General features: G+C 42.0%; 1 protein-coding gene across 1 annotated transcript; it reads left to right on the top strand.

Moving 5' to 3' along the window:
- The first annotated feature begins 1 nt into the window (after nt 1).
- TNFSF15 (TNF superfamily member 15) lies at nt 2–27,013 on the top strand. The gene is made up of 4 exons (XM_070759602.1): nt 2–229; nt 15,832–15,895; nt 24,927–24,959; nt 26,589–27,013. The coding sequence occupies exons 1-4, from the start codon at nt 32–34 to the stop codon at nt 27,011–27,013; spliced, it is 720 nt and encodes a 239-aa protein (XP_070615703.1). The 5' UTR covers nt 2–31.
- Nucleotides 27,014–27,684: the final 671 nt, after the last annotated feature.

The raw sequence follows: 27,684 nt of genomic DNA, 5'->3' as shown, positions 1-27,684 counted from the left end.
TCCGGCGCGGAAGCAAGTGAGCCAACCAACCATGCCTTTCGGAGAGCTCCGGAGCGCCTCGCAAAGCGGCGGCTGTTGCTATTGCAACAGGTGCGGTAGCCGCCTGGGCGAAAAACGCGAGCTCCAAGCGCTCCGCTGGCTCTGCGGGCTGGGGATCCTGAGCATGGTCCTCTTGGCTCTGCCGGTGCTGTACTTGATACGAGCCAAGGCGGCGGAAAAACCCGAGGAGGTAAGGAAGGAGCGGGGCTTGGCTTGGCTTGGCTCCTCTCTCGGCCAGATGCACTTTGGAAAGAGAGAAGCTTCCCAGCTGGCGGGGATGGAGAGCGTCTGTGCGCGTTGCCTTGGAGGCATAGCGCAGCTAACAAGCTTTTTTTTTAAAAAAAAAATTATTTATCTTTGTAGCAAGAGAGGATGCAAGCCGAAGTTGTGCCAGTGTTTTTTCTTTCAAAAGACAATTAGACTCCCCCCACCGTTCCTGTTGATGATGATGATAATAATAATAATAATAATAATAATAATAATAATAATAATAATAATAATAATGACAACACAGTTGGAAGGGACCTTGGAGGACTTTTGCTTAGGCAGGAAACCCTACATCACTTCAGACAAATGGTTATCCAACATCTTCTTAAAAACTTACAGTGTTGGAGCATTCACAACTTCTGGAGGCAAGTTGTTCCATTGATTAATTGTTCTAACAGTCAGGAAATTTCTACTTAGTTCCAGTTGCTTCTCTCCTTGATTAGTTTGTACCCATTACTTCTTGTCCTGCCATCAGGTATTTAGAATAGAGTAGGGTAGGTAGGGTAGGGTAGAGGAGAGGAGGAGAGGAGAGGAGAATTGGAAGGGACCTTGGAGGTCTTCTAGTCCAACCCCCTTCTCAGGCAGGAAACCCTTCACCACTTCAGACAAATGGTTATCCAACATCTTATTAAAAACTTCCACCGTTGGAGCATTCACAACTTCTGGAGTCAAGCTGTTCCACGGATTAATGGTTCCAACTATCAGGAAATTCCTCCTTAGTTCTAAGTTGATTCTCTCCTTGATTAGTTTCCACCCATTGCTTCTTGTCCTGCCTTCAGGTGCTTTGGAGATGTTTCACTTCTCCTCCAAGAAGCTTCTTCGGTTCTTCAGGGAGCCGAAGAAATTGCTTAGATGGGAAGCAAAAAGGTCTTTTTTTGCTTCCCAACAAAGTCCAGTTGCCTTTTGAGAAGAAAAGGGAGGGAAAGAAGCACCTTTGCATAACCATTAACAGATCTTTAACAGATGGAAAGGGTTGGAAGGGACCTTGTGGGTCATTTAGTCCAACCCCACCCAACCCACTCTGCCCAAGCAGGAGATTTCTGATTTCTGACAGATGACGGTTCACTCCAATCCTTTCTTGAAATCTTTCAGGGATGAAGCTGCCACAACTTCTGAAGGCATCTTCTGTTCCATTGGTTGATTGCTCTCACAGAAATTTTTTCTCCTTATTTCTAAATTTAATGTCTTCTTGATCAGTTTCCATCCATTATGCCTTGTCTGGCCTTCAGGTGCTTTTGAAAACAGCCTGAACCCCCTCCTCTCTGTGGCAGCCCCTCAAATATTGGAAAGCTGCTATCTTGTCTCCCCTGGTCCTTCTCATCACTAGACTAGTCATGCCCAGTTCCTGCAACCGTTCATTGTACGTTTTAGTCTCTAGTCCCCTGATAATCCTGGTTGCTGGATGACTGAGAATCTCCCTAGACCAGGGGTAGGCAAAGTTGGCTCTTCTATGACTTGTGGACTTCAACTCCCAGAATTCCTGAGCTACCATGATTGACTCAGGAATTCTGGGAGTTGAAGTCCACAAGTCATAAAAGAGCCAACTTTGCCTATCCCTGCCTAGACATAGAATCATAGCTTTGGAAGGGGCTTTGGAGGTCTTTTGTCCAACCCCCTTCTGTCTACAGCAGGAAATTCTATACCATTCTGGACAGATGCTTCCAATCTCTTCAGATGAAAGTATGGACAGGAAGACCCTGTTGGTTGTGTGAAAGATTGGGGGGAAAGTGGTTCCCCTTGGGAAGAATGGTGGAGTTTAGAGAAAATAATAAGAGAAAAAAATGAGGGTATAAAGGCGCAAGCAACCAATATACAGTATGTAAATTGCTAGTGCAGCCAGACGGGGATACGATTGAAGGATTGACTAAATGGTGGCAAAATGAGATACAAGTAGAGGTACAAGAGATGGAAAATATAGTAGAAAATATAAGGAAAATTAAAAATACAAGAATCAGGGAAAGGAGAAGGAAAATATTACATAAATGGTATTTTACTCCCGTTCAACTCGCACACTTTCAGAAGAATGTCAGGGGGAATTGTTGGCATGGGTGCCAAGACAAAGGAGTGTTTATGCATATGTTTTGGGAATGCCCGATAGTGCAGGAATTTTGGCAAAAAGTGAAAGAGGATATCAATAGAATGCTAAATATACAATGGACAATCACTAAGGAAATGGCAGTACTAGTTAAAAGCAATGCGATGGGAGAATTTAGAGAAATAAAAAAAGCAGCAATAGAAAGCGCTCAGGCAGTAATAGTTTTGGGTTGGAAGGATGTGACAAAATGGACAATGCAAAATTGGTATAGGTACATGGTGGGCCATATTCAATTTGAAATTATGGATAAAAGGATAAATTCGGATAATGAAACTGAGTTGGGACAACTGATGGGACGGTGGGACAAGGTAAGAAGATATATGACGAGCAGAATCCGAGACCAAGCTACAAGAAATAAATTGGAATCACTCTATAATATGTAAATAGATATATTGCTCTTGGGTCAAGTGGACTATACAAGAAACACCAGAAAAAAAATAGGAAGGACAAGAAAAGAAAGGGATCATTTGACCGTTCCTTGGAAGATGGACAAAGCCACTGAGCTGAGTTCTCCTACGGGAATTTAGAATGGCAATAGCATTTAGCATTTAAATTAATCTACTGCTTCACAGGGCTTTTACTCTCGGAGCCTCGTGGTTTCCTTGAAGATGTTTCATTACCGAACTAGGTAACGTCATTTGTGCTGGTAGGAATGTGGAGCAAAATCTGCTCCTTTCTAGATGATAGCAATAGCACTTAGATTTCTATACCGCTTCACAGGGCTTTTACAGCCCTCACTAAGCAGTTTAGAGCAGTGTTTCCCAACCTTGGCAACTTGAAGATATTTGGACTTCAACGTCGAAATGCTGGCTGGGGAATTCTGGGAGTTGAAGTCCAAATATTTTCAAGTTGCCAATCACTTTTTGTATGTAAAGAAAGGTAAACCGGAGCTAAGGAAGAAATGGAAACTTATTGCAAATAATTTAACCCCATAAATGGTGGTGGGGTTTTATTGGTGTTGGGCACTTTTTCTTTAAGTATTTTTTTTGTTTGTTTGTTGTAATAAAATTTAATTTAAAAAAAAAAGACTGTAAAAGGAATAAAAATATTCTTTGAGGATAATTATAGGATAATACAAATAGGCTGTAGGAAAAGATAGTCAACAGGATGGTTGACATTTAGGAAAAATGTTTTGTTCTTAAATTGCTTCATATAGACATGTATATATTCATCTTTTTGTGTTTGTTTGTCTTGCAGCAAGTTTGTCTGTCTTTTTTTATATTTATAAATTAATAAAGATTATTTTTTTAAAAAACGAGAAAAAAGTTGCCAAGGTTGGGAAACACTGGTTTAGAGAATCAGCATATCGCTCCCCAAAAATCTGGGTCCTCATTTTACCCCCCTCGGAAGGACAGAAGGCTGAGTCAACCTTGAGCTGGTGGTGAGATTTGAACTGCTGAACTACAGCTAGCAGTTAGCTGAAGTAGCCTGTAGTGCTGTATTCTAACCACTGCACCTTCCCGGGTCAGAAAAGGAAGGAATGCTGAGTTTCAAATAAGGCAGGTTTTAGGAAAATATAAGGATCCTACATCCAAATGTGATCGGATGTCCCACTCCCCTTCTCTTGCTTCTCTGTTGCTAGTTTTTCATCATTTCCCAAACTTGGGCTTCAACTGGATTGGAGCCCATCCATTTGAATAACAGCCAGCTCAAGTAGCTCTTAAAAGTTGTTGAGATGCAGCCAGAACAAACACTGGCTGCCGTAAACATAGAAACATAGAAGATCGACGGCAGAAAAAGACCTCCTGGTCCATCTAGTCTGCCCTTATACTCTTTCCTGTATTTTATCTTAGGATGGATACGTGTTTATCCCAGGCATGTTTAATATTCAGTTTCTGTGGATTTACCAACCACGTCTGCTGGAAGTTTGTTCCAAGGATCTACTACTCTTTCAGTCAAATAATATTTTCTTCCGTTCCTTCTGATCTTTCCCCCAACTAACCTCAGATTGTGCCCCCTTGTTCTTGTGTTCACTTTCCTATTAAACACACTTACCTCCTGAATCTTATTTAACCCTTGAACATATTTAAATGTTTTGATCATGTCCCCCCTTTCCCTTCTGTCCTCCAGACTGTACAGATTGAGTTCATTAAGTCTTTCCTGATAAACATAATGGTAGTCTTTCATCAAATTTGATGGATTACTATGATTGATAGAAATTGATAGTCGATAAATTGTTGATAGTAACTGTTCTGTCGGGCTCTCTGGTAGACCCCTCTCAAAAATTCACAGATACAAATTTCAGACACATACATGTTTGAAAATTCAAAACAATGTTCTTTATAATGAAAGTTCACTGAAACCAAGCCCTCTTTTGGTATAGCAAAGAGCACTCGTCTCCAAACAAACTGGTAATTTGTACAAGTCCCTTATCAGTTCTGTGATACTTAGCTTGCAGCTGTGAGACAATTCACAGTCCTTCTTCTTTCACAAAGTGAAACACACTTTGCTCTGGTTTAGTTTCAAAGCGGGGAAAAATCAGCACACAAAATGTTGTTGCCTATGCATCGCTCTCTGCATGCGTGGCTGTATCATTCACTCTTGTTCTGAATCCAAGGAGGAGCTAGATAATTGATCTCCTTCTGAGCTGTCTGCCCCACTCTTCTCCTCCCTGTCACTCATGTCTTCTTGGTCAGAGGAGCCTTCATCATCAGATTCCACTGGGGGCGGGGGGAACAGGCCTGCAGCATGTGGATGTCTCCCCCACATCTACAGTCCTTGGGGCAGGAGCAGGGCCAGAGCTAACCACAACAGAAACCACTTCTCCAGGATGATTTGGAATGATTTGGTTGGGCTAAAAGACCTTGATGTAACTTCCAGCCCTATGAGTCTAAGCATATCCTTAGATTCCTTTGATGGATGATTATGTTTATGATTAACCGGGGAACAATTTGCAACCGACTGGTGATGAAATACAAAATCCAGCATAGTGATCTCGTTTGCTGAGTTGTATTGACATAATAATAATAATAATAATAATAATAATAATAATAATAATAATAATAATAATAATATGAGTGATCAATTAGTGGAACAGCTTGCCTTCATAGATTTGTACCTGCGTGATGTAGCAGCGAATTATGTTTGCCGATCCCAGTAAAGCAGCCTTTTGCAATTGACAAATGGAGATTTTGTCAATTCTGATGGTTTTCAAATGTCCGCTGAGATCCTTTGGCATTGCGCCCAGTGTGCCAAGGACCACTGGGACCACTTTCACTGGCTTATGCTAGAGTCGTTGCAGCTCGATTTTTAGATCTTCATATTTCACTAATTTCTCTAGCTGCTTCTCCTCAATTCTGCTGTCCCCTGGGATTGCGATGTCAATGATCCATACTTTCTTTTTCTCCACAATCAGGCTGTCTGGTGTGTTATGCTTCAGAATTCGGTCAGTCTGAAGTCGGAAGTCCCACAGTAGTTTTGCTTGCTCATTTTCGACCACTTTTTCGGGCTTATGATCCCACCAGTTCTTTGCTACTGGTAAATGGTAGTTCCGGCACAAGTTCCAGTGGATCATCTGTGCCACCGCATCATGTCTATGCTTGTAGTCAGTCTGTGTGATCTTTTTGCAGCAGCTGAGTATGTGATCGATTGTTTCATCTGTTTCATTATTATTATTATTATTATTATTATTATTATTATTATCATTATGGTTCACTGCAAGGTCAGCCAGATGTCTAGACTGGAGTCGGGTTTTTATCCGTCTACTGAATCATTCCCAGTTATTAATATGGTTCCAAAATTAAAATAAAAATGTTTGTACACTAAACCAAGTTACGGGATTAGGGAACTGGAGGTCAAAACATATGATGAATGGTTGCAGGAACTGGGTGTGGCTAGTCTGGAGAAGAGGAGGACCAAGGGAGACATGATAGCATCCTTCCAATATTTAAGGAGTTGCCACAGAGAGGAGGGGGGTCAGGCTATTTCCAAAGCACCCAAAGGCCAGACAAGGAATAATAGAGGGAAACTGATCAAGGAGAGATTCAACCTAGAAATGAGGAGAAGACCAATCAACTGATGGAACAGAAGTTGTGGGAGCTTCATCACTGGAGGCTTTCAAGAGACTGGACTGCCATTTGCCAGAAATGGTGTAGGACAGTGATGGCGAACCGATGGCATGGGTGCCACAGGTGGCACATGGAGCCCTATCTGCTGGCACACGAGCTGTTGCCCTAGCTCAGTTCCAGCGTTCATGGGTTTGCCAGCCAGCTGATTTTTGGCTCACACAGAGGCTATGGGAGGGCATTTTTGGCTTCCAGAGAGCCTCCAGGGGCATGGGGGAGGATGCTTTTATCTTCCTCTGGCTCCAGGGAAGCCTTTGGAGCCTGGGGATAGCAAAACATGAGCCACCAGAAGTTGGAAAATAGGCTGTTTCTGCCTTCCAAGAGAAGCTGTTTTCGCCCTCCCCAGGCATTGGATTATGGGTGTGGGCACTTGCGCATGCACTATAGTGCACGCCCACACTCTTTCGGCACCCAAAGGAAAAAAGGTTCGCCATTAGATAGAATAGAATAGAATTTTTATTGGCCAAGTGTGATTGGACACACAAGGAATTTGTCTTGGTGCAGATGCTCTCAGCGTACATAAAATAAAATATACCTTTGTCAAGAATCATGTGGTACAACACTTAATGGTTGTCATAGGGGTCAAATAAGCAATGAAGAATATAATAGAATAGAATAGAATAGAATAGAATAGAATTTTATTGGCCAAGTGTGATTGGACACACAAGGAATTTGTCTTGCTGCATATGCTCTCAACGTACATAAAATACAATATACATTTGTCAAGAATCATGTGGTATGACACTTAATGATTGTCATAGGGGTCAAATAAGCAATGAAGAAGCAATATTAATAAAAATCTTAGGATATAAGCAACAAGTTACAGTCATACAGTCAACATGGGAGGAAATGGGTGAAAGGAATGATGAGAAAAACTAGTAGAATAGAAGTGCAGATTTAGTAGAAAGTCTGACAGTGTTGAGGGAATTATTTGTTTAGCAGAGTGATGGCGTTCGGAAAAAAACTGTTCTTGTGTCCAGTTGTCTCGGTGTGCAGTGCTCTGTAGCGACTCTGTACTGGAGTAGGATGTCCTGCTTGGGCAGGGGTTTGGACTAGATGACCTACAGGATCCCTTCCAACTCTGTTCATCTCAAATGAATTTAAAGCATCTGAATGAACGAGTTGGAGAGCAATTGGAACTCAGAGCCCCTTGATTTCGAGCGCAATCTTCTGTAGGGCCTTGTGATGCATTGCTTGGAACTGTAGCGGTGGAGTGGAATTTTGGCCCCAAGACAAACTGGTCTATAGCCAGAGCGCCAGCTGTAGTTCTGAATTTCCGAGTTTCCGAAATATTCCAGGGTGGTTTATCTTTTTTTTTTCCCAAGAGGTTTTTTTTTTTCCCAAGAGGTTTAAAGTCATGTTCCCTGCAGCCCTGAAGTGTTGAAGGATCCCCCTTTCCAGGTGATTTCCTGTGATCTCATTTCCTCCCTCTCCAAATTGGATATTGTCAAGCACGTATTTGATTGGGATTGTTTATGTCTTCAGGCATTCTGAGTTTTCCATTCTGTCAAAGGGAGCAGCCGCTTGCCAGAAATTATTTCATGCTTCGCTCTGCCAAATACTGAACAGGGAAGCTACGAAATTCATGCTGCTGTGTTTAAGGTCACTGAAATGTGTGTCACGTACAGTTGAATGGCTGCAGTTTTGCTGCGTTGTGTATCCCCCTAAGCCACAGGTCACCAACTTGTGGTCCGCGAGAAGATTTTGGTGGTCTGTGTAGAAATCTTGGCCCCTGGGTCAGATGTGGCTGAGTGTAATTAATCCGGAAGAAGAAAGGGAAGGGAAGGGAAGGGGAGGGAAGGAAAGAGAAGGAAAGGAAAGGGAAAGAAAGGAAAAGAAAGGAAAGGAAAAGAAAGGAAAGGGAAATAAGGGAAAGGAAAGGGAAAGAAAGGAAAGGAAAGAGAAGGAAAGGAAAGGGAAAGTAAGTAAAAGAAAGGAAAAGGAAAGAAAGGAAAATAAAGGAAAGGGAAAGAAGGGAAAGAAAGGAAAGGAAAGAGAAAGAAAGGAAAAGAAAGGAAAGGAAAAGAAAGGAAAGGGAAATAAGGGAAAGGAAAGGGAAAGAAAGGAAAGAGAAGGAAAGGAAAGAGAAGGAAAGGAAAGTAAGTAAAAGAAAGGAAAAGGAAAGAAAGGAAAATAAAGGAAAGGGAAAGAAGGGAAAGAAAGGAAAGGAAAGGAAAGAGAAAGAAAGGAAAGGGAAAGTAAGTAAAAGAAAGGAACAGGAAAGAAAGGAAAATAAAGGAAAGGGAAAGGAAAGGAAAGGAAAGAGAAAGAAAGGAAAGGGAAAGTAAGTAAAAGAAAGGAACAGGAAAGAAAGGAAAATAAAGGAAAGGGAAAGAAGGGAAAGAAAGGAAAGGAAAGGAAAGAGAAAGAAAGGAAAGGGAAAGTAAGTAAAAGAAAGGAAAGGGAAAGAAAGGAAAATAAAGGAAAGGGAAATAAGGGAAAGGAAAGGAAAGAGAAGGAAAGGGAAGGGAAAGAAAGGAAAAGAAAGGAAAGGCAAATAAGGGAAAGAAAGGAAATGAAAGGAAAGAGAAAGAAAGGAAAGGGAAAGTAAGTAAAAGAAAGGAAAAGGAAAGAAAGGAAAATAAAGGAAAGGGAAAGAAGGGAAAGGAAAGGAAAGAGAAGGAAAGGAAAGGGAAAGTAAGTAAAAGAAAGGAAAAGGAAAGAAAGGAAAATAAAGGAAAGGGAAAGAAGGGAAAGAAAGGAAAGGAAAGAGAAAGAAAGGAAAGGTAAAGTAAGTAAAAGAAAGGAAAAGGAAAGAAAGGAAAATAAAGGAAAGGGAAAGAAGGGAAAGAAAGGAAAGGAAAGAGAAAGAAAGGAAAGGGAAAGTAAGTAAAAGAAAGGAAAGGGAAATAAGGGAAAGAAAGGAAATGAAAGGAAAGAGAAAGAAAGGAAAGGTAAAGTAAGTAAAAGAAAGGAAAAGGAAAGAAAGGAAAATAAAGGAAAGGGAAAGAAGGGAAAGAAAGGAAAGGAAAGAGAAAGAAAGGAAAGGGAAAGTAAGTAAAAGAAAGGAAAGGCAAATAAGGGAAAGAAAGGAAATGAAAGGAAAGAGAAAGAAAGGAAAGGGAAAGTAAGTAAAAGAAAGGAAAAGGAAAGAAAGGAAAATAAAGGAAAGGGAAAGAAGGGAAAGAAAGGAAAGGAAAGAGAAAGAAAGGAAAGGTAAAGTAAGTAAAAGAAAGGAAAAGGAAAGAAAGGAAAATAAAGGAAAGGGAAAGAAGGGAAAGAAAGGAAAGGAAAGGAAAGAGAAAGAAAGGAAAGGGAAAGTAAGTAAAAGAAAGGAAAGGGAAATAAGGGAAAGAAAGGAAATGAAAGTGAAGGAAAGGAAAGGAAAGGGAAAGTAAGTAAAAGAAAGGAAAGGGAAAGAAAGGGAAATAAAGGAAAGGGAAATAAGGGAAAGGAAAGGAAAGAGAAGGAAAGGGAAGGGAAAGAAAGGAAAATAAAGGAAAGGAAAGGAAAGAGAAAGAAAGGAAAGGGAAAGTAAGGAAAAGAAAGGAAAAGGAAAGAAAGGAAAATAAAGGAAAGGGAAAGAAGGGAAAGAAAGGAAAGGAAAGGAAAGAGAAAGAAAGGAAAGGGAAAGTAAGTAAAAGAAAGGAAAGGGAAAGAAAGGAAAATAAAGGAAAGGGAAAGAAGGGAAAGAAAGGAAAGGAAAGAGAAAGAAAGGAAAGGGAAAGTAAGTAAAAGAAAGGAAAGGGAAATAAGGGAAAGAAAGGAAATGAAAGTGAAGGAAAGGAAAGGAAAGGGAAAGTAAGTAAAAGAAAGGAAAGGGAAAGAAAGGGAAATAAAGGAAAGGGAAATAAGGGAAAGGAAAGGAAAGAGAAGGAAAGGGAAGGGAAAGAAAGGAAAATAAAGGAAAGGAAAGGAAAGAGAAAGAAAGGAAAGGGAAAGTAAGTAAAAGAAAGGAACAGGAAAGAAAGGAAAATAAAGGAAAGGGAAAGAAGGGAAAGAAAGGAAAGGAAAGGAAAGAGAAAGAAAGGAAAGGGAAAGTAAGTAAAAGAAAGGAAAGGGAAAGAAAGGAAAATAAAGGAAAGGGAAATAAGGGAAAGAAAGGTGAAGGAAAGAAAAGGAAAGGGAAAGTAAGTAAAAGAAAGGAAAGGGAAAGAAAGGGAAATAAAGGAAAGGGAAAGAAGGGAAAGAAAGGAAGTGAAAGTGAAGGAAAGGAAAGGAAAGGGAAAGTAAGTAAAAGAAAGGAAAGGGAAATAAAGGAAAGGGAAAGAAAGGAAAAGAAAGGAAAGGAAATAGAAAGAAAGGAAAGGAAAGGGAAAGAAAGGAAAAGAAAGGAAAGGAAGAAGGAAGAGAAGGGGCTACAACTACAGCTCTGAAATATGGGCCTGACTTTCCCAAAACATCAGCAAGCCACCATCCAATAAGCTTCAATTATTTGTAATACCTACACTACCTTTAATTTTGTTACAATTAAACAATCTTTAAAGATTTTGTTATAATTAAATAAGCATTTATAATTTTGTTATGTTAAATAGATTCATTTCATATTTGTAAAATGGAAGTTCTCTGATCATTATTTGTAAAATAATGATCAGAGAACTTTTATTTCTTTAATAAAAAAAAATCACATTAGTGGCCTGTGAGACTTAAAATTATGAATTAGGGTCTGTGGGATTTCAATCTATGAATTTGGTGGTGCCCAGGCCAGGATTTAAAATTATGAGCTTGATAGTCTCTGAGGTCCAAAAGGTCCAAAGTTATTTTTACTTGCATGTTCTTGTGGGTTCAATTTGCTAATCGTTGTGGGTTCAATTTGCTAATGGAGATGTTTCATTACCCCAACTAGGTAGCCACAACAGTGTTAGGGATTTGTGAAGTAGTAGTAGGAGGGAGGTTGGAAAGGGAGAGGGAGGGGGAGAAGGAGGAGAAGGAGTGGGAGGAAATAAAAGTTGGAGAGAAAGTTGGAAAGGAAGGAGAGGGAGTGGGAGGAGAAGGAATGGGAGGGAATGGAAGTTGGAGAGAGAGTTGGAAAGGGAGAAGGAGAGGGAGGAGGAGAGGGAGTGGGAGAAGGAGCAAGAGAGGGAGGAGGAGAGGGAGGGGGAGGGGGAGGGGGAGAAGCAGGAGAGAGCGAGGGAGAGGGAGAAGGACAGAATAGAAGTTGGAGAGAGAGTTGGAAAGGAAGAAGGAAAAGGAGAGGGAGTGGGAAAAGGTGAAGGAGAAGAAGAGGGAGAAGGAGAAGCAGAAGGAGAGAGGAGGAGGAGATGGAGGTGGAGACGGACTGTAGGACTCTCTGAGCCTCCTTACTTTCTTGCAGATGTTTCATTACCAAACTAGGTAACATCATCAGTGCAGCTGATAGAGGGTGACCGGCTCTGACATTACTAAGATGCTGATTTGAATAGTTGGACCTACCAAGTATGTGAATGAATCTTTCAGTTCTTGTGAGCTGTTCTTCCGACAGCTGATTAGCACTTTGATGTTTTGCCTCAACATCTGCTGTGGCATTCGGCCAGCTCCAAAGGCTGATCGTAAGAGCCACGCTGTGGTTGTTTTTGGAGGTTGGGCCCGTCCCAGCTGGACGTTTGCCAAGGGTTGTAACCTTGCGTCTCAGAAATGATGTGTAATGTCTCTTGCATAATCCACATTTCACTTCTGCATCATTGAGCTAACAGACTGCATTCTACGAAGCCTGCAAAACTGTTCTCCATCTAAATTTATTTATTTATTTTGTCCAATACATAATAATACACAATGAAGGTTATAGTGGATATACTCAAAGTGAAATATATCAAGGAGAGAAAAGAGGATAAAATATAGGAATAAAATATATCAATGAGAGCATAGAAGAAAAGATGTAGAGATAGAAGAGAAGAGTTATGAGATATAGGAGAGACAATAGGACATGGGACAGGAGGCACGCTAGTGCGCTTATGCACGCCTCTTACTGACCTCTTAGGAATCTGGAGAGGTGAACCGTGGACAGTCTAAGGGTAAAATGTTGGGAGTTAGGAGATGACACTACGGAGTTTGGTAATGAGTTCCACGCTTTGACAACTTACAGCAATAATAAAAACAATGTATAACAAATCTAATATTTAAAATATCTATGATCCTGAAATGCCATAGAATTTGAGTTTTAGGAGTAGTTTGTCGTGGACCACTCAATCAAAGGCTTTGCAGAAATCGATATAAATTGCATATATAGATTTTCCTTGATCAAGATGAGTTGTCCATATGTTTTTGCAGTGGAGGAGCTGCAGGTTGCAGGATAGGTTTTTTCTGAATCCAAATTGTTTGTTAGAGAGCAGATTATTAGTTCTAGGTGGAGAGTAAAGCAGGGGTGTCAAGCACAATTTCATTGAGGGCCACATCAGGGTTGTGTTTGACCTTGGGGGCATGGCTGGGGGTTGAGAGGCCATGATGGGTTTGGCCAGCTCAACATCACACATGTCAGAGGCATCTTGGAGGGAGGGATTCCCCTGGGACCCTCCTTCACTCTCATTATAAACTTCCTTCCTTCCTTCCTATTTTTCATTTCTTTCTTCCTGTCCTTCCTTCCTTCTTTCCTTCCTTCCTATCTTTCCTTTCTTCCTTCCTTCCTGTCCTTCCTTCCTGTCTTTCCTTCCTTCCTTCTTTCTTTCTGGTATTTCTATCACAAGGATGTAGCCTTTGCTTTATGACTCAGCCTTCTTACATTCTAAAGCTGACCACAAAGCAGTCACTAAAATATCGCTCGATCATTCTTCTCAAAGTGGCCTTGTAAGACCATACTTAACTGTAAATAGTTATTCACAAGCAGCAGATGTTAAGCTTACAACATTCGTTCCAGTAGATCAGCTAGCATTTACTGAACTTTGATGGATGGGTTCGGATAACTGGGTTGATTCGCAAATTTGAAGCCTGCCAGGACGTGAGACATTGTCTTGAGATACTGTCTCAGTCTATGCATGGATGAAGACATGGTGTGTCTTAACCACATTGCTGTATAATAACATAGCATTAAGCCAAGGGTGAGATCCAGCAGGTTCTGACAGGTTCTGGAGAACCGGTAGTGGAAATTTTGAGTAGTTTGGAGAACTAGCAAATGCCACCTCTGGCTGGCCCCAGAGTGGGGTGGGAATGGGGATTTTTGCAGTATCCTTCCCCTGGAGTGGGGAGGGAATGGGGATTTTGCAGTATCCTCCCCCTGCCACACCCATCAAGCCATGCTCATAGAACCGGTAGTAAAAAAAAAAAAAGGATTTCACCACTGCATTAAGCTGCAAATAATGACTGGATTAATACCCTGGACATAGCCCAAATCGAGCAAACCACATTCAGTGTTAGCTACAACTTGTATAGATGTAGTCAAAAACTAGTAGTGCTTCCCTAGGATTCTAAAGTTTTGGAAGGATAAGTGCAAGACTTATCTTTCAATTGGCATATTGTCAATACCCTCTCCTTCAAGATTCTCCAAGGTACTTCCTGGTGGCAAGACAAGAAGCAGTGGATGGAAACAAATTCAAAGAGAGAAACAAGTTAAAACTACCCAGGCATTGAATTATGGGTGTGGGCACTCGCACATGTACGATACTTCGCACCTACGCTCTTTTGGCACCTGAATAAAAAAAGGTTCGCCATCACTTATATATGCTATACATGTACATACATAATACACACAGGCACACAAAAGTATACATTATCTACTATATAAAAACTGTATGTGTATGTACACAAACACACACACACACAAACTCATTTACTGCGATAAGAAAAATATACTCAAAGCCCAAAAGGGAAAAAAAAATATCAAATGTTTCTACCGGTTCTGTGAACCTGACCATACCCATAGGAGCCCATCACTGGGTACCACATTGATGGGAAGGTAACAGCGCTTCCTATAGTCAACAATGACCAGCAAAGTAACATCCGCAGAGACCAGTACTAAGGAGTAGAAGTGATCAGAACATTGATGGTGATGAAAATTTGATTCCCTTCATTTCTGCTGTGAGTTGGACTTATACCAAACAAATTTGAGCCTTGCTCTTTCTATAGCACCACACCCCAAATATCTCTGTTTGCGTAGGCTGGGGAGATAATCCTTCCTGGATATTCTCTTTATGCAAAAGAATTTAATCACAGCAAGTTTCTGCTCAGTAGAACAGTATGTCGATTCTACCATCTACTGGATATGGACAGATTGTTTTTTCTCAATAGATATACAAAATATCCCAGCGGCATCTCAGGCCAAGATATCTATACTGCTCCAAAAAATAAAGGGAACACTCAAAGAACACATCCTACATCTGAATGAATGAAATATTCTCATTGAATACTTTGTTCTGTCCAAAGTCGAATGTGCACAACAGCATGTGGAATTGATTGTCAATCAGTGTTCCTTCCTAAGTGGCAGTTTGATTTCATAGAAGTTTGATTTACTTGGGATTATATTGTATTGTTCCCTTTATTTTTTTGAGCGGTGTAGATGAACAAAATGTATGTTTGTTGTGTGAATGGGAGTGATTAATTTTTTAAAAAATAAGTTTGGGTTTTAGGTTAGTTAATTTTATAGTTAATTGGATTTAAGATTATTTTATTGTTTTTTTTAATATGTTATAAAACGCCCCAAGTCCTTGGAGAGGGGTGGCATATAAATTCAATCAATCAATCAATCAATCAATCAATCAATCAATCAATCAATCAATGGCTTTCTTTTACAGTCCAAATAGAAAAGAACCAGTTCAATCTAAGTATATATGTTTATCCCAGGCATGTTTAAATTCAGTTACTGTGGATTTACCAACCACGTCTGCTGGAAGTTTGTTCCAAGGATCTACTACTCTTTCAGTGAAATAATATTTTCTCAAAAGCAACGTGAGAAAATATTATTTCACTGAAAGAGTAGTAGATCCTTGGAACAAACTTCCAGCAGACGTGGTTGGTAAATCCACAGTAACTGAATTTAAACATGCCTGGGATAAACATAGATCCATCCTAAGATAAAACACAGGAAATAGTATAAGGGCAGACTAGATGGATCATGAGGTCTTTTTCTGCCATCAGTCTTCTATGTTTCTATGTTTCTAAGTAAGCAACAGGCCAACTTGCTACCTCCGTTCAGAGCTCTTAGACAAAGGCCTGAAATCATTTCTATTTCTCAAACATCTGTGACCTTTGGCTTACTTTATCAAATTGCATTGTTTTCACATCTGTCTGTCTGTCGGTCCGGAAGAAGGGTGTTGGGGGGAAGGAAATAACTTCAAGGAATTTTTTTTTTCAATTCACTAATGAGGTCTAGTTGAGGGCGCCCGGCATGAGTCAACATCTGGATTTGGTTTGGTCAGAGCAATATCGAGAATCCGAGCAGACAAGATGTCAGTTGGGTGAAACATCTGGGCACTTTTTTTGCTTTTAACCTGCTCGGTGCCTCTGCTTTCTCTTTTGCAGATCGTGACAGACAGGATGCCAGCTGCCCAAAAACTGCAGGGGAATGCCCTTCCCAACAACGACGGTAAGTTTACCCATTGCTGTGCTTCGCTCTCTCTTGAATTCTGGGTGTCCAAGGATGTGGGGGGAGGGGGATGGGATGAAACCCTTAGGTCGGTAATGTTGGTATTATTTTAGACACTTGGAACATCGTATCCAATTTTGGTTGCCTCAATGTAAAACAAGATGCCAATAGTGATGATGATGATGATGATGATGATGATGATGATAATAACAACAACAACAACAACAACAACAACAACAACAATAGTTGGAAGTGACCTCGGAAGTCTTCTAGTCCAACCCCTGCTTAGTTCATAAAATTAATTAAACAATTAATTATAGTTCATAAAATCATATGCCAAAATGTTTTACCTGTTAACGACTACTTCACCTTCAACCGCAACAACACATGAGCACGAAATCGATTTAAACTAAATGTCAACCGCTCCAAACTTGACTGCAAAAAATACAACATCAGCAACAGAGTAATCAACGCCTAGAATGCACTACCTGACTCTATGGTTTCTACTCCTAACCCCAAAACCTTTAACCTTAGACTATCTGCAATTGACCTCTCCCCCTTTCTAAGAGGTCTGTAAGGGGCGTGCATAAGCGCACCACTGTGCCTACCGTCCCTGCCCTATTGTCTTCTTTTGTTACTTTTTATCATGACTTATCTAATGTTTTATTTGTATAAATTGCCAGCCTATAATTGTTTGACAAAATAAATAATTAAAATAATTAGGCAGGAAACCCTACATTACTTCAGACAGATGGTTATCCAACATCTGCTTAAAAAGTTCCAGTGTTGAAGCATTCACAACTTCTGGAGGCAAGCTGTTCCACTGTTCTGACTGTCAGGAAATTTCTCCTTAGTTCTAAGTTGCTTCTCTCCTTGATTAGTTTCCACCCATTGCTTCTCGTTCTGCCCTCAGGTGCTTTGGAGAATAGCTTGACTCCCTCTTCTTTGTGGCAACCCCTGTGATATTGGAAGGCTGCTATCATGTCTCCCCTGGTCCTTCTTTTCATTAAACTCGCCATGCCCAGTTCCTGCAACCGTTCTTAATATGTTGTAGCCTCCAGTCCTCTAATCCTCTTTGTCGGTATTCTCTGCACTCTTTCTAGAGCAGTGTTTCTCAACCTTGGTCGCTGGAAGATGTGTGGACTTCAACTCCCAGAATTCCCCAGCCAGCAGAGCTAAAGAGAAAGTAACTTCTTCTGTGCCATTTAATGTGCACAGGCCTCCCCGAAGCCAGGATTGGTGAAAAAATGGGCAAACTGGAAGTGTGTTTTTCCAAACTTCCGTTTTGCCCACTGGGCCGTTTTTCGTACTCTGGGGTTTCAAGGAAGCTTCCCTGAAGCCTCCAGAGGGCAAAACAGCCTTCTGCAAGGCCAAAAATCAGCTAGCTAGTGCAACCGTGTGCACTAGAGCTGACATAGGGTAATCGTGCCCTCTGATATGGCTCTGCGTGCCACCTGTGCCACGCATGCCACAGGTTCACCATCACTGGTCTAGAAAGAGGGCAGAGAAGAGCAACACAAATGATTAGGAGACTGGAGGATAAAACATAGGAAGAACAGTTGCAGAGATTATACTCAAGTGGTACCTCTATCTAAGAATGCCTCTACCTATGAACTTTTCTAGATAAGAACCAGGTATTCAAGGGTTTTTTGCCTCTTCTTAAGAACCCTTTTCCGCTTACAAACCCGAGTCTCTGCAACTGCAATTGGAAAAGGCAGGGAGAAGCTTCTGTGGGGCTACCTAGGAATCTCCTGGGAGGAAACAGGGCTGGAAAAGGTGGAGAGGAGCCTCTGTGGGGCTCTCTAGGAATCTCCTGGGAGGAAACAGGGCCGGAAAAGGCAAGGAGAAACCTCTGTGGGACCTCTCTAGGAATCTCCTGGGAGGAAACAGGGCCGGAAAAAGTGGGGAGAAGCCTCCGTGAGACTTCTCTAGGTATCTCCTGGGAAGAAACAGGGCCGGAAAAGGTGGGGAGAAGCCTCTGTGGGGCCTCTATAGGAATCTCCTGGGAGGAAACATGGCCGGAAAAGGCAGGGAGAAGCCTCTGTGGGGCCTCTCTAGGAATCTCCTGGGAGGAAACAGGACCTCCCTGTGGTTTCCCCAATCGCATGCATTATTTGCTTTTATTTTGATTCCTATGGAAAAAACTGCTTCTTATTACAAACTTTTCTACTTAAGAACCTGGTAACGGAACGAATTAAGTTTGTAACTAGAGGTACCACTGTACTTGAGACTTCTCAGGAAACCACAGCTGAATGAAAAACCGCTGGTGACCTTCTACCGCTGCACCATAGAGAGTATTTTAACTTACTGCCCCTGCACATGATTTGCCAATTGCACAATAGTATGCCATTGTCCAGAGAATCATTGGTTGTCTTAGCTTCCACTGCCTTAAGAAAGTTGGGGGAAAAAAGGAAGATTATTCTTTGGAAAACATTAAGGATGTGAAGCTGACCTCAGATCCCTCAGAAGACGTTTGATGGTCAGAAAGAATTTTGTTGTGGTTTTGTGCAAGAACCATCCCAGGAATTAAATATTTGACTTCTAGGGCAGAGCAACCGGCATTTTTTAAAATTAAAATTCCAGAGCAGAATACCTCATGAAGCTAAAGTGAGATGGCAAAACCTCGGCTAAATGTCTTGTGACTCAGAGACTAGGCTTAGATTTCTTTTGAAGAATAAGGAAGAAAAGCCAGTTTTTTACTTTTACATTTGAGATTGGATTAGATTTGACACAAGAAGCTGATTCCAAGTTTCCAGGGCTCTTTCTGTTGAATTTGTATTTTCTAACATTCCTTCCAAACTTCTCTCCTGTTGTTTATTTTTCTTAACTGATTGTTCCTTGTCATCCAGAATCACCAGTGAAATAGTTGGGTATATAGTTAATTAATAAATAAGCCAAAAGCATGTGTTGTTTCTGTGTGTACTTTTCTCTCTCTCTCTCTCTCTCTGTTTCTCTCTCTTTCTTTCTCTGTCTCTCTCTGTATCTCTGTCTCTCTCTCTCTCTTCCTCTTTCTTTCTCTCTTTCTCTCGCTCACTCTTTCTTTCTCTCTCTCTCTCTGTATGTAGGAAACATATTTTTCTTTTCATTTTCATTATAGCATTATCTAATTATGACTTAGCCTTGATGCAATAGTTTTTTAGCAGAATAACTGAAATCTCTCAATAGAAAACAACCCCATAAGGGGAAGTGATGCTGCTCAGGAGAATAAACCCCCTCCAATAAATTATGAAATACTATTTCTAGCCTCTTCCACTGAGACAAGCAGATCCTATTTTAGGTTTTGAATCTCATGACTGGGACTGAATAATAAACAATGGAACAGAGTCATATTCAGCCCAGGCAAACAGATCTAAAGTCACAATTCCCCTTCCTTCCAAAAGGAGAAAAGCCTGCCAGATAAAAGAGGCTTTGCAGATGTCTGTCCAATGAAAGATCTTGCAAGCCGGTAAGAACTGGGAACATTGTTAAGCACCTAGTTAGGGTTTGAAAGAAGCATTCGGAGCAAATAGAACAATTAAAAAAACCTACAAAGGCAAAGAGCTTGCAAGCGGGTAAGACCTGGGAACATCATTAGCACTTGGTTAGGGCTGGAACGAAACATTTGGAACAAGTTAAGAGCAATGAAAAAAAAAACCCTGCAAAGATAGGGCTTGGAAAACATTCTTAGCAGAGAATAATAATGAGAACTTGCAAGTGGTAAAAGCTGGGAACATTGTTAACACCTGGTTAGGGCTGGAAAGAAAATTACTTGGAGCAAGTTAGAGTAATGAAAAAAATTCTGCAAAGACCTAGAGCTTGGAAAACATTCTTTGCAGTCAGTAACAAAGAAGAACCTGCAAGATAAGAGCTGGGAAGATCGTTAGCACCTAGTTAGGGCTGGGGGGTGGGGAAGCTTCCAAAAAAAGCTCCATTCAGAGTATAAGATGCACCTGACTTTTCAGCCTCTTTTAGGGAGGAAAAAGGTGCGTCTTATACTCCGAAAAATACAGTAACGCCCTTCTGGATCCCCTGGGCCAGGAGGGTTGCCAGAGGAAGCAGAGAGCGAGCGTGAGGCAGACAGTGACTTGAGTGAGCCTGATGAACCACTAGAGGGCACTGACGTGACAGTGGGTGAGTGGTACCAGTCAGAGAGTGAGGAAGACATGAGAGTGGAAAGCCATTGAATGAACCCTCGCCATAGAAGATTACTTCGAAGGCGAGAGGAGTTACAGAGTAAAAGGTATTAGCTTACAGCCTTAGCCTCTTTGAAGTGTGATGTCACTTCCAGGCAGGATAAAGGAATGGGATTGTGCGAAATGGGGTGTGGAGAATCAACTCCGTTCAATGGAGGAGACGTGAGGTTGGGGTGTGTGATTGAATAAGTCATCATTTCTGCTTCAGACATTCTTTGTGGGATGCTGAGCTGGGGAAAGCTTTCAGTGAGCAAAAACATATGTTTACGTAAGTGAATGGACTTTATCTAAAGAATGTTGATAGATGAGCTTCTGGCATTTTTCCCAGACCTAGATTGCAGCTAGCTCTAAAGAGAAAGTAACTTCTTCTGTGTCATTTTAATGTGCATCATCAGTGGGAGGAGGACGTCTATGAGGACTTGATGCTCTCTGAATTTGGTTGTTTTCCTGCAGATGTTTCATAACCCAATTAGACAGCATCATCAGTGCTAGGAGGATGGGGGTGGGCTGGAGGAGGGCAGGTCTGGTGACTTAATGCTCTCTGAACTTGGTTGTTTTCTGGAAGTCATTTCATTACCCAACTAGGTGGCATCGTCAGTGCTAGGAGGAGGACTATGGGGATTTGGGGGGTGTCTCTGAACTTGGTTGTTTTCCTACAGATGTTTCATTACCCAACTAGACAGCATCATCAGTGCTAGGAGAAGGACAGTGACAATGACGACGACGACTATGAGGTCCTTGGGTGCTCTCTGCACCTGGTTGTTTTCTTGTAGACATTTCATTACCCAACTAGGTAGCATCATCAGTACTAGAAAGATTACTGTGTTTTCCCGAAAAGGAGACCTTATCTTATATTTTTTTGAACCCTAAAATAAGTGTTTGGCCTTATTGGCCAAGTGCTATTGGTACTCAATAACCCGATTGGGCTTATTATCAGGGGATAATATATATATTAGAGAGACTAGGATAGATCTATTTCGGTCTTATTTTGGCCTAATCAGCTAGTCATACCCACTGGGACTTGGACCTGCAACCTTTGCCTTGTAAGGCAGAGAATTATCCTCTAGGCTACAGTATCCAATCCCTTCAGCTCTGCACCAGGGAAGGGTTACATATTTTGTGTCGAATCACCCTGGTGTATCAAAGGAACATCACAGCTCCTTATTTGCCTCTCGGCTCAACCCAGGGCCATTTCCAAGGCAGTTAATTTTATTGATATTGTATATACATATACACACCACATTTTTCGGAGTATAAGACGCACCTTTTTCCTCCCTAAAAGAGGCTTATAATTTGGGTGCCTCTTATACTCTGAATGTAGCTTTCCCCCCCCACCTGCCCTAACTAGCTGCTAACGTTCTTCCCAGCTCTTACCTTGCAGGCTCTTTCATCGTTTCTCTCTGCAAAGAATCTTTTCCAAGCCCTAAGTCTTTGCAGGGGTTTTTTCATTGCTGTAACCTGCTCTGAATAAGTTTCTTTCCAGCCCTAACCAGGTGCTAACAATGTCCCCAGCTCTTACCCACTTGCGAGCTGTTTCATTGTTACTCTCTGCAAAGAATGTTTTCCAAACCCAAGGTTGGTTTTTTTTTCATTGTCTACTTGCTCCGAATGTTTCTTTCCAGCCCGGATCAGGTGCTAACAATGTTCCCAGTTCTCATGGCTTGCAAGCTCTTTCATTGTTACTCTCTGCAAAGAATGTTTTCCAAGCCCTAAATCTTTGCAGGGTTTTTTTTCACTGCTTTACTTGCTCCAGATGTTTTTTTCTAGCCCTAACTAGGTGCTAACGATGTTCCCAGCTCTTACAGCTTGCAAGCTCTTTCATTTATTTATTTTTATTTATTTTATTATTTGGATTTGTATGCCGCCCCTCTCCGAAGACTCGGGGCGGCTCACAACAAGTGTAAAACAAATCATAAATAATTCAATTAATTAAAATATTTAAAGATTTTAAAAAACCCATATACTAACAGACACACGCACAGGCATACCATGTATAAATTAAATGTGCCCAGGGGGAGATGTTTAGTTCCCCCATGCCTGATGGCAAAGGTGGGTTTTGAGGAGTTTACGGAAGGCAGGAAGAGTAGGGGCAGTTCTGATCTCCGGGGGGAGTTGGTTCCAGAGAGTCGGTGCCGCCACAGAGAAGGCTCTCCCCCTGGGGCCCGCCAACCGACATTGTTTAGTTGACGGGACCCGGAGGAGGCCCACTCTGTGGGACCTAATCGGTCACTGGGATTCGTGCGGCAGAAGGCGGTCTCGGAGATATTCTGGTCCGATGCCATGAAGGGCTTTAAAGGTCATAACCAACACTTTGAATTGTGACCACCGGAAACTGATCGGCAGCCAATGCAGACTGCAGAGTGATGGTGAAACATGGGCATACCTGGGTAAGCCCATGACTGCTCTCGCAGCTGCATTCTGCACGATCTGAAGTTTCCGAACACTTTTCAAAGGTAGCCCCATGTAGAGAGCATTACAGCTCTTCATTGTTATTCTCTCCAAATAAGGTTGTTTAAAAAGCCCTTATCCAGGGCATAAAATGATGCGCTGAAGCTGACCAGACTAAGGATGCTAGCCAAGTGACTTATCTGGTAACCAGATTCTTTTCCCTATTTTCCTCTGCCAAAAAACTACGGTGCATCTTATACTCCAGTGTATTTTATACTCTGAAAAAAATATGGTACATATGCTTATCTATTAACTATAGTCCATTTTGAATACATAGTGGAAAAAAGAATCTTGAGAGTTAAGAATGTTGATACTACGCGTATGCTATATACAAAGCTATTTCAGAATCTAGTTGTTCTGCTTTGAATATCACAAAATGTCTGGCCAGATGGTGACAAAGAAAACCACTCACAGAGAGGATGTGTAGCATCCCAGACACTACTGCAGACCCTGGACAGGCATCGCTTAGATGTCATTTGCTGAATAGAAGGAAGAGAACTTCCAGTAATCGTTTCTGCTGTCCTCACCACTCTCTACACAGTCTTCCTGTCCAAAACAGTTATACACGGTCATAGCAAAACCCCCACACTCCCTTCTAGCACTGATGATGTTGCCTAATTGGGTAATGAGATGTCTGCAAGAAAACAGAGAGATATACATAGGGGTATACATGAGATGTACTGAGATGTATAGGGGTATACATGAGATGTAAACAACTCAAACATTAAATCCAGTTAACAAGGGACACAGTGAAGGGCTGGTGGTTTTTTTACTACCACATGGTGGGCGTGGCTTGTTTTGTGGGTGTGGCTTGCTGTTTGTGTGACTAGGTGGGAGTGGCTTGACGATCATGTGACCGGGGGTGGCTTAAAGATCATGTGACTGGCTTAAAGGTGGCCAATTTGACATCACTCACGTCAAAGGTTAGGGTTAGGGTGCCTGGCCTCTCCTCGCCTCAAAGAGATACAATTTCCCGACCGATTTACTATTACTGAACATCCAAAAAACCCTATTTCATTCTATGCATATATGCCATATGTGTACATACATATTACACACAGGCACACAAAAATATACATTATCTACTATATAGACTGTATGTGTATGTACACACACACAAACACGTGCACGCACAACTGTTCTAAAATTATACACATTCAACCTCATCTACTGCGATAGGAAAAACATACTCAGAGCCCAGAAGGGGGGGGGGAATGTAAAAAGAAAAAAATTATACCGGTTTTGCGTACCTGACTGTACCTGTAGTAACCCATCACTGAGGACGTCATTCCTGCAGTATGGCATTTTGCAGTTATGATCAAAAAGGAAAGCTGAGATTTCAATATCACAATTAGATATTATTCAAATATAGTCTGTGTGTCAAGGGGAATAGCTTTAGCCGTAACGATAGCCAGTGATGTCTTCATATCTTTATTTCCTAAAATCATCCCGTGCATTTGTTGATTTATAAGGAAGTTATCTTCCAGGATTTTTAACTAAAGGTAGTTGCAAATCTAGCCCTGGGATTATATAGTAGCAACAGCACTTATATACCGCTTTACAATGCTTTACAGCCCTCTCTAAATGGTTTACAGACTCAGCCTCTTGCCCCAACAATCTGGGTCCTTATTTGACCCATCTCAGAAGGATGGAAGGCTGAGTCAACCTTGAGCTAGTATAAGGCAGACTAGATCAGTATTTTTCAACCAGTGTGCCGTGGCACACTAGTGTGCCGCGAGACATAGTCAGGTGTGCCACGAAGCTCAGAGAGAGAAAGAAAACAAGAGAGAGAGAAAGAGCAAGAGGAGAGAGAAAGAAAACAAGAGAGAAAGAAAGCAAGAGAGAGAAAGAAAGCAAGAGAGAGGAGAGAGAAAAGAAAGAACAAGAGAGAAAGAGAACAAGAGAGAGAAAGAAAGAAAGCAAGAGAGGGAAAGAGAGGGAGGGAAGGTGGGAGAAAGACATAGAGGGAAGTTGGGAGGGAGAGAGCAAAAAAGGAAAGAAGGAAGAGAGAAAGAAAGAAGGATGGAGAGAGAGAGAGAAAAAGAGGAAGGAGAGAAAGAGGGAGAGAGACATAAAGCGAAAGGGAGGAAGAGAGAGAGATAATTTTTTTTGTCCAAACTTTTTTTAGCTGCCCCCCCCTACCACTCAATGTACCCAAGGTTTTGTAAATATAAAAATGTGCTGCGGCTCAAAAAGATTGAAAATCACTGGACTAGATGGACACAAGGTATTTTTCTGCCTATCAATCGTCTATGTTTCTATGAGTCCGTGGTGAGATTTGAACTGGGGAATTCCAGCTAGCAGTCAGCAGAATCAACTTGCAGTGATGCACTCTAACTGCTGCCCCACCAAGGCTGTTCAGAGATATTCTTCAGGTGGCTTAACATCTTTTCTTTCTCTTTCCATTTCAGATTCAACCATCTGGCCAAGCTTTCATGCACGAGGTAAATTTTTCAGCAAAGCGAAAAAGTCCAATTTTGTTGCTTGGTATTCTGCACTGGGTCTCTCTATCTAGCACAGGGGTGTCAAACTCGGTTTCATTGAGGGCCGCATCAGGATTGTGTTTGACCTTGGTAGGGGGCAGAGGGGGGCAGGAAGGGACATGGCCAGCTCCATGTCGCTCATGTTAGGAACATCTATGGTCGTCCGAGCTCCATTTTCACCTGCGACGGCTTCCTGCAACCTTCCACCAGCGAAAATTAGCAACAGCATTAGCATTTAGACTTATATACTGCTTCACAGTGCTTTTACCACCCTCTCTAAGCGGGTTACAGAATCAGCCTAATTGTCCCCAACAATCTGGGTCATTTGACCAACCTCGGAAAGATGAAAGGCTGAGTCAACCTTGAGCCGGTGGTGAGATTTGAACTGCTGAACTACAGCCAGCAGTTTAGATGAAGTAGCCTGCAGTGCTGCACTCTAACCACTGCGCCACCGCGGCTCTCCTGAGCTCCAGTTTTGCTGGCAGGGGGCAGTCCTGTTTCCAAGGCGGCCCCGTGGGCTAGATTTAAGCACTGCGGGGTCAGCTCTGGCTCCAGGGCATCAGGTTTGACACTCTTGATCTAGCACAAAAAGCATAGTAAATTGCTAGAACTAGGAGAATTTTTTCCCCCTAGGATGAATCATTTCAATATGTGAGAGGGAGAAACAGAGCGTTTACCCACTGCTAGCAAAATTAAAATCGGCCTGCATGTGATAGAACAGAACAGAATAGAGAATGGAATGGAATGGAAAAGCAATGGAATGGAATGCAATAGAATGGAATGGAAGGGAAGGGAAGGGAAGGGAAGGGAAGGGAAGAGAAGAGAAGAGAAGAGAAGAGAAGAGAAGAGAAGAGAAGAGAAGAGAAGAGAAGAGAAGAGAAGAGAATATGGAATGGAAAATAGAAAATGAAAATTGCAAAGGAATAGAATTGAAAGGAAAGGAATTGAAAGGAAAGGAAAGGAATTGAAAGGAAAGGAAAGGAATTGAAAGGAAAGGAATAGAATTGAAAGGAAAGGAAAGGAAAGGAATTGAAAGGAAAGGAAAGGAATTGAAAGGAAAGGAAAGGAAAGGAAAGGAAAGGAATTGAAAGGAAAGGAATAGAATAGAATTGAAAGGAAAGGAAAGGAATTGAAAGGAAAGGAATAGAATTGAAAGGAAAGGAATGGAATGGAACAGAACGGAACAGAATAGAGATTAGAGAATAGAGAACAGAACCATGTTCCCTCTTTCCCTTCTGTCCTCCAGACTATACAGATTGAGTTCATTCAATCTTTCCTGATATGTTTTATGCTTAAGACCTTCCACCATTTTTGTAGCCCGTCTTTGGACCCCTTCAATTTTATCAATGGTTTTTTGTAGGTGAGGTCTCCAGAACTGAACACAGTATTATTCCAAATGGGGTCTCCCCAGCGCTCTATACAGCGGGATCACAATCTCCCTCTTCCTGCTTGTTATGCCTCTAGCTAGGCAGCCAAGCCTTCTATTGATTTACAGATATAGTTTTGTACGCAACGCCTGGGTCTGACCGTGAGCGACGTTACCCAAAACTCGCCGATTAAACTAGGTTTCCTTTCTCTTTGTTTCCGCAGTGAACCCTAACGACTCTCCGAACAAATGCGCGAACGAGAAATGCCTCCCTTGGGAGGTTGTGTCCGAAGAGGGCCCGTTCCAACTGGATAAGGAAAACGTTTCGTTCACCATCCCCAAAGATGGACGATATTTCGTTTACTCTCAGGTGACTTTTTCCTGCTCCGACTGCGACTGCGGGATGAAAAAGAATGTCGCCAAAAACGTGTGGCAGCGGATTGAGGTCAAACCACGAGCGTATCCTCAGACGACCAAATTTCTCATGTCGGCCACATCCATGAATGAGACGAATTTCATTCAGAGCCTCTACCTGGCAGGCGTCAGGCCATTCAAGAAAGATGACCAGGTGATGGTGAACGTCTCCAACCCAGGGCTGGTCGTGCCGGGCCATCTTTACACATTTTTCGGCGCGTATTTCATTAGCTAAAGATAAAAATCCATCAGGGGCCTGGCCTTAGTTGTCAGGGTTGAATGGGAGTCGGTGGGTGGGTTTGGCTAAGCTGGGCGCCGGTGGAAAAACCAAAGGAAGGAAAAAAAAATAAAGGAAAGGAAACTCAGGGTTCAGATGACTTCCCCCAAAACGTCCCCCGCTCCGTAGCAGATCTGCCTGGTTTCTGCTTCCGAGGGAGAGCAGAGAAGGGTGAGAGGTCCATACCACTTGGAAGGAAGGAAGGAAGGAAGGAAGGAAGGAAGGAAGGAAGAATGGGAGGGGAGAGGGAGAGGGAGGGGGAGGGAGGGAGGGAGGGAGAGAGAGGGAGGGAGCGAGGGAAGAAGGAAGGAAGGAAATAAGGAAGGGGAGGGGGAGGGAGGGAGGGGGAGGGAGGGAAGGAAGGAAGGAAATAAGGATTGAAGGAATGAAGACAGAAGGAAGAGGGAGGGGGAAGGAGGGAAGAAGGAAGGAAGGAAGGAGGGGTTCCACCAAGAGAGGCAAAATTCTGGGTAAACTTTGGAATTTACGTGGGGCCGCTTGAAATGCAACTCTGAGTTTGAGCACAACGTGTGGACAAATTCCGTGGCACTCCTTCTGTTACAGTATTGGATTCCTACCGGTACGGGTTACGCTACAGCTCCGGCAGGGAAAGTGGAGCTGAGCGCATA

Source organism: Erythrolamprus reginae, chromosome 8, assembly GCF_031021105.1.
Source record: "Erythrolamprus reginae isolate rEryReg1 chromosome 8, rEryReg1.hap1, whole genome shotgun sequence".
NCBI lineage: Eukaryota > Metazoa > Chordata > Lepidosauria > Squamata > Dipsadidae > Erythrolamprus > Erythrolamprus reginae.
This window is presented reverse-complemented; position numbering and strand designations above follow the sequence as displayed.

Bases quoted from the DNA above. Each gene is read 5' to 3' on its own strand.
- TNFSF15 (XM_070759602.1), top strand. From the start codon at position 32: ATGCCTTTCGGAGAGCTCCGGAGCGCCTCGCAAAGCGGCGGCTGTTGC. The intron at 15,896-24,926 runs GTAAGTTTACCC...TTTCCATTTCAG, and splicing joins TGCCCTTCCCAACAACGACG to ATTCAACCATCTGGCCAAGC. The intron at 24,960-26,588 runs GTAAATTTTTCA...TTGTTTCCGCAG, and splicing joins GCCAAGCTTTCATGCACGAG to TGAACCCTAACGACTCTCCG.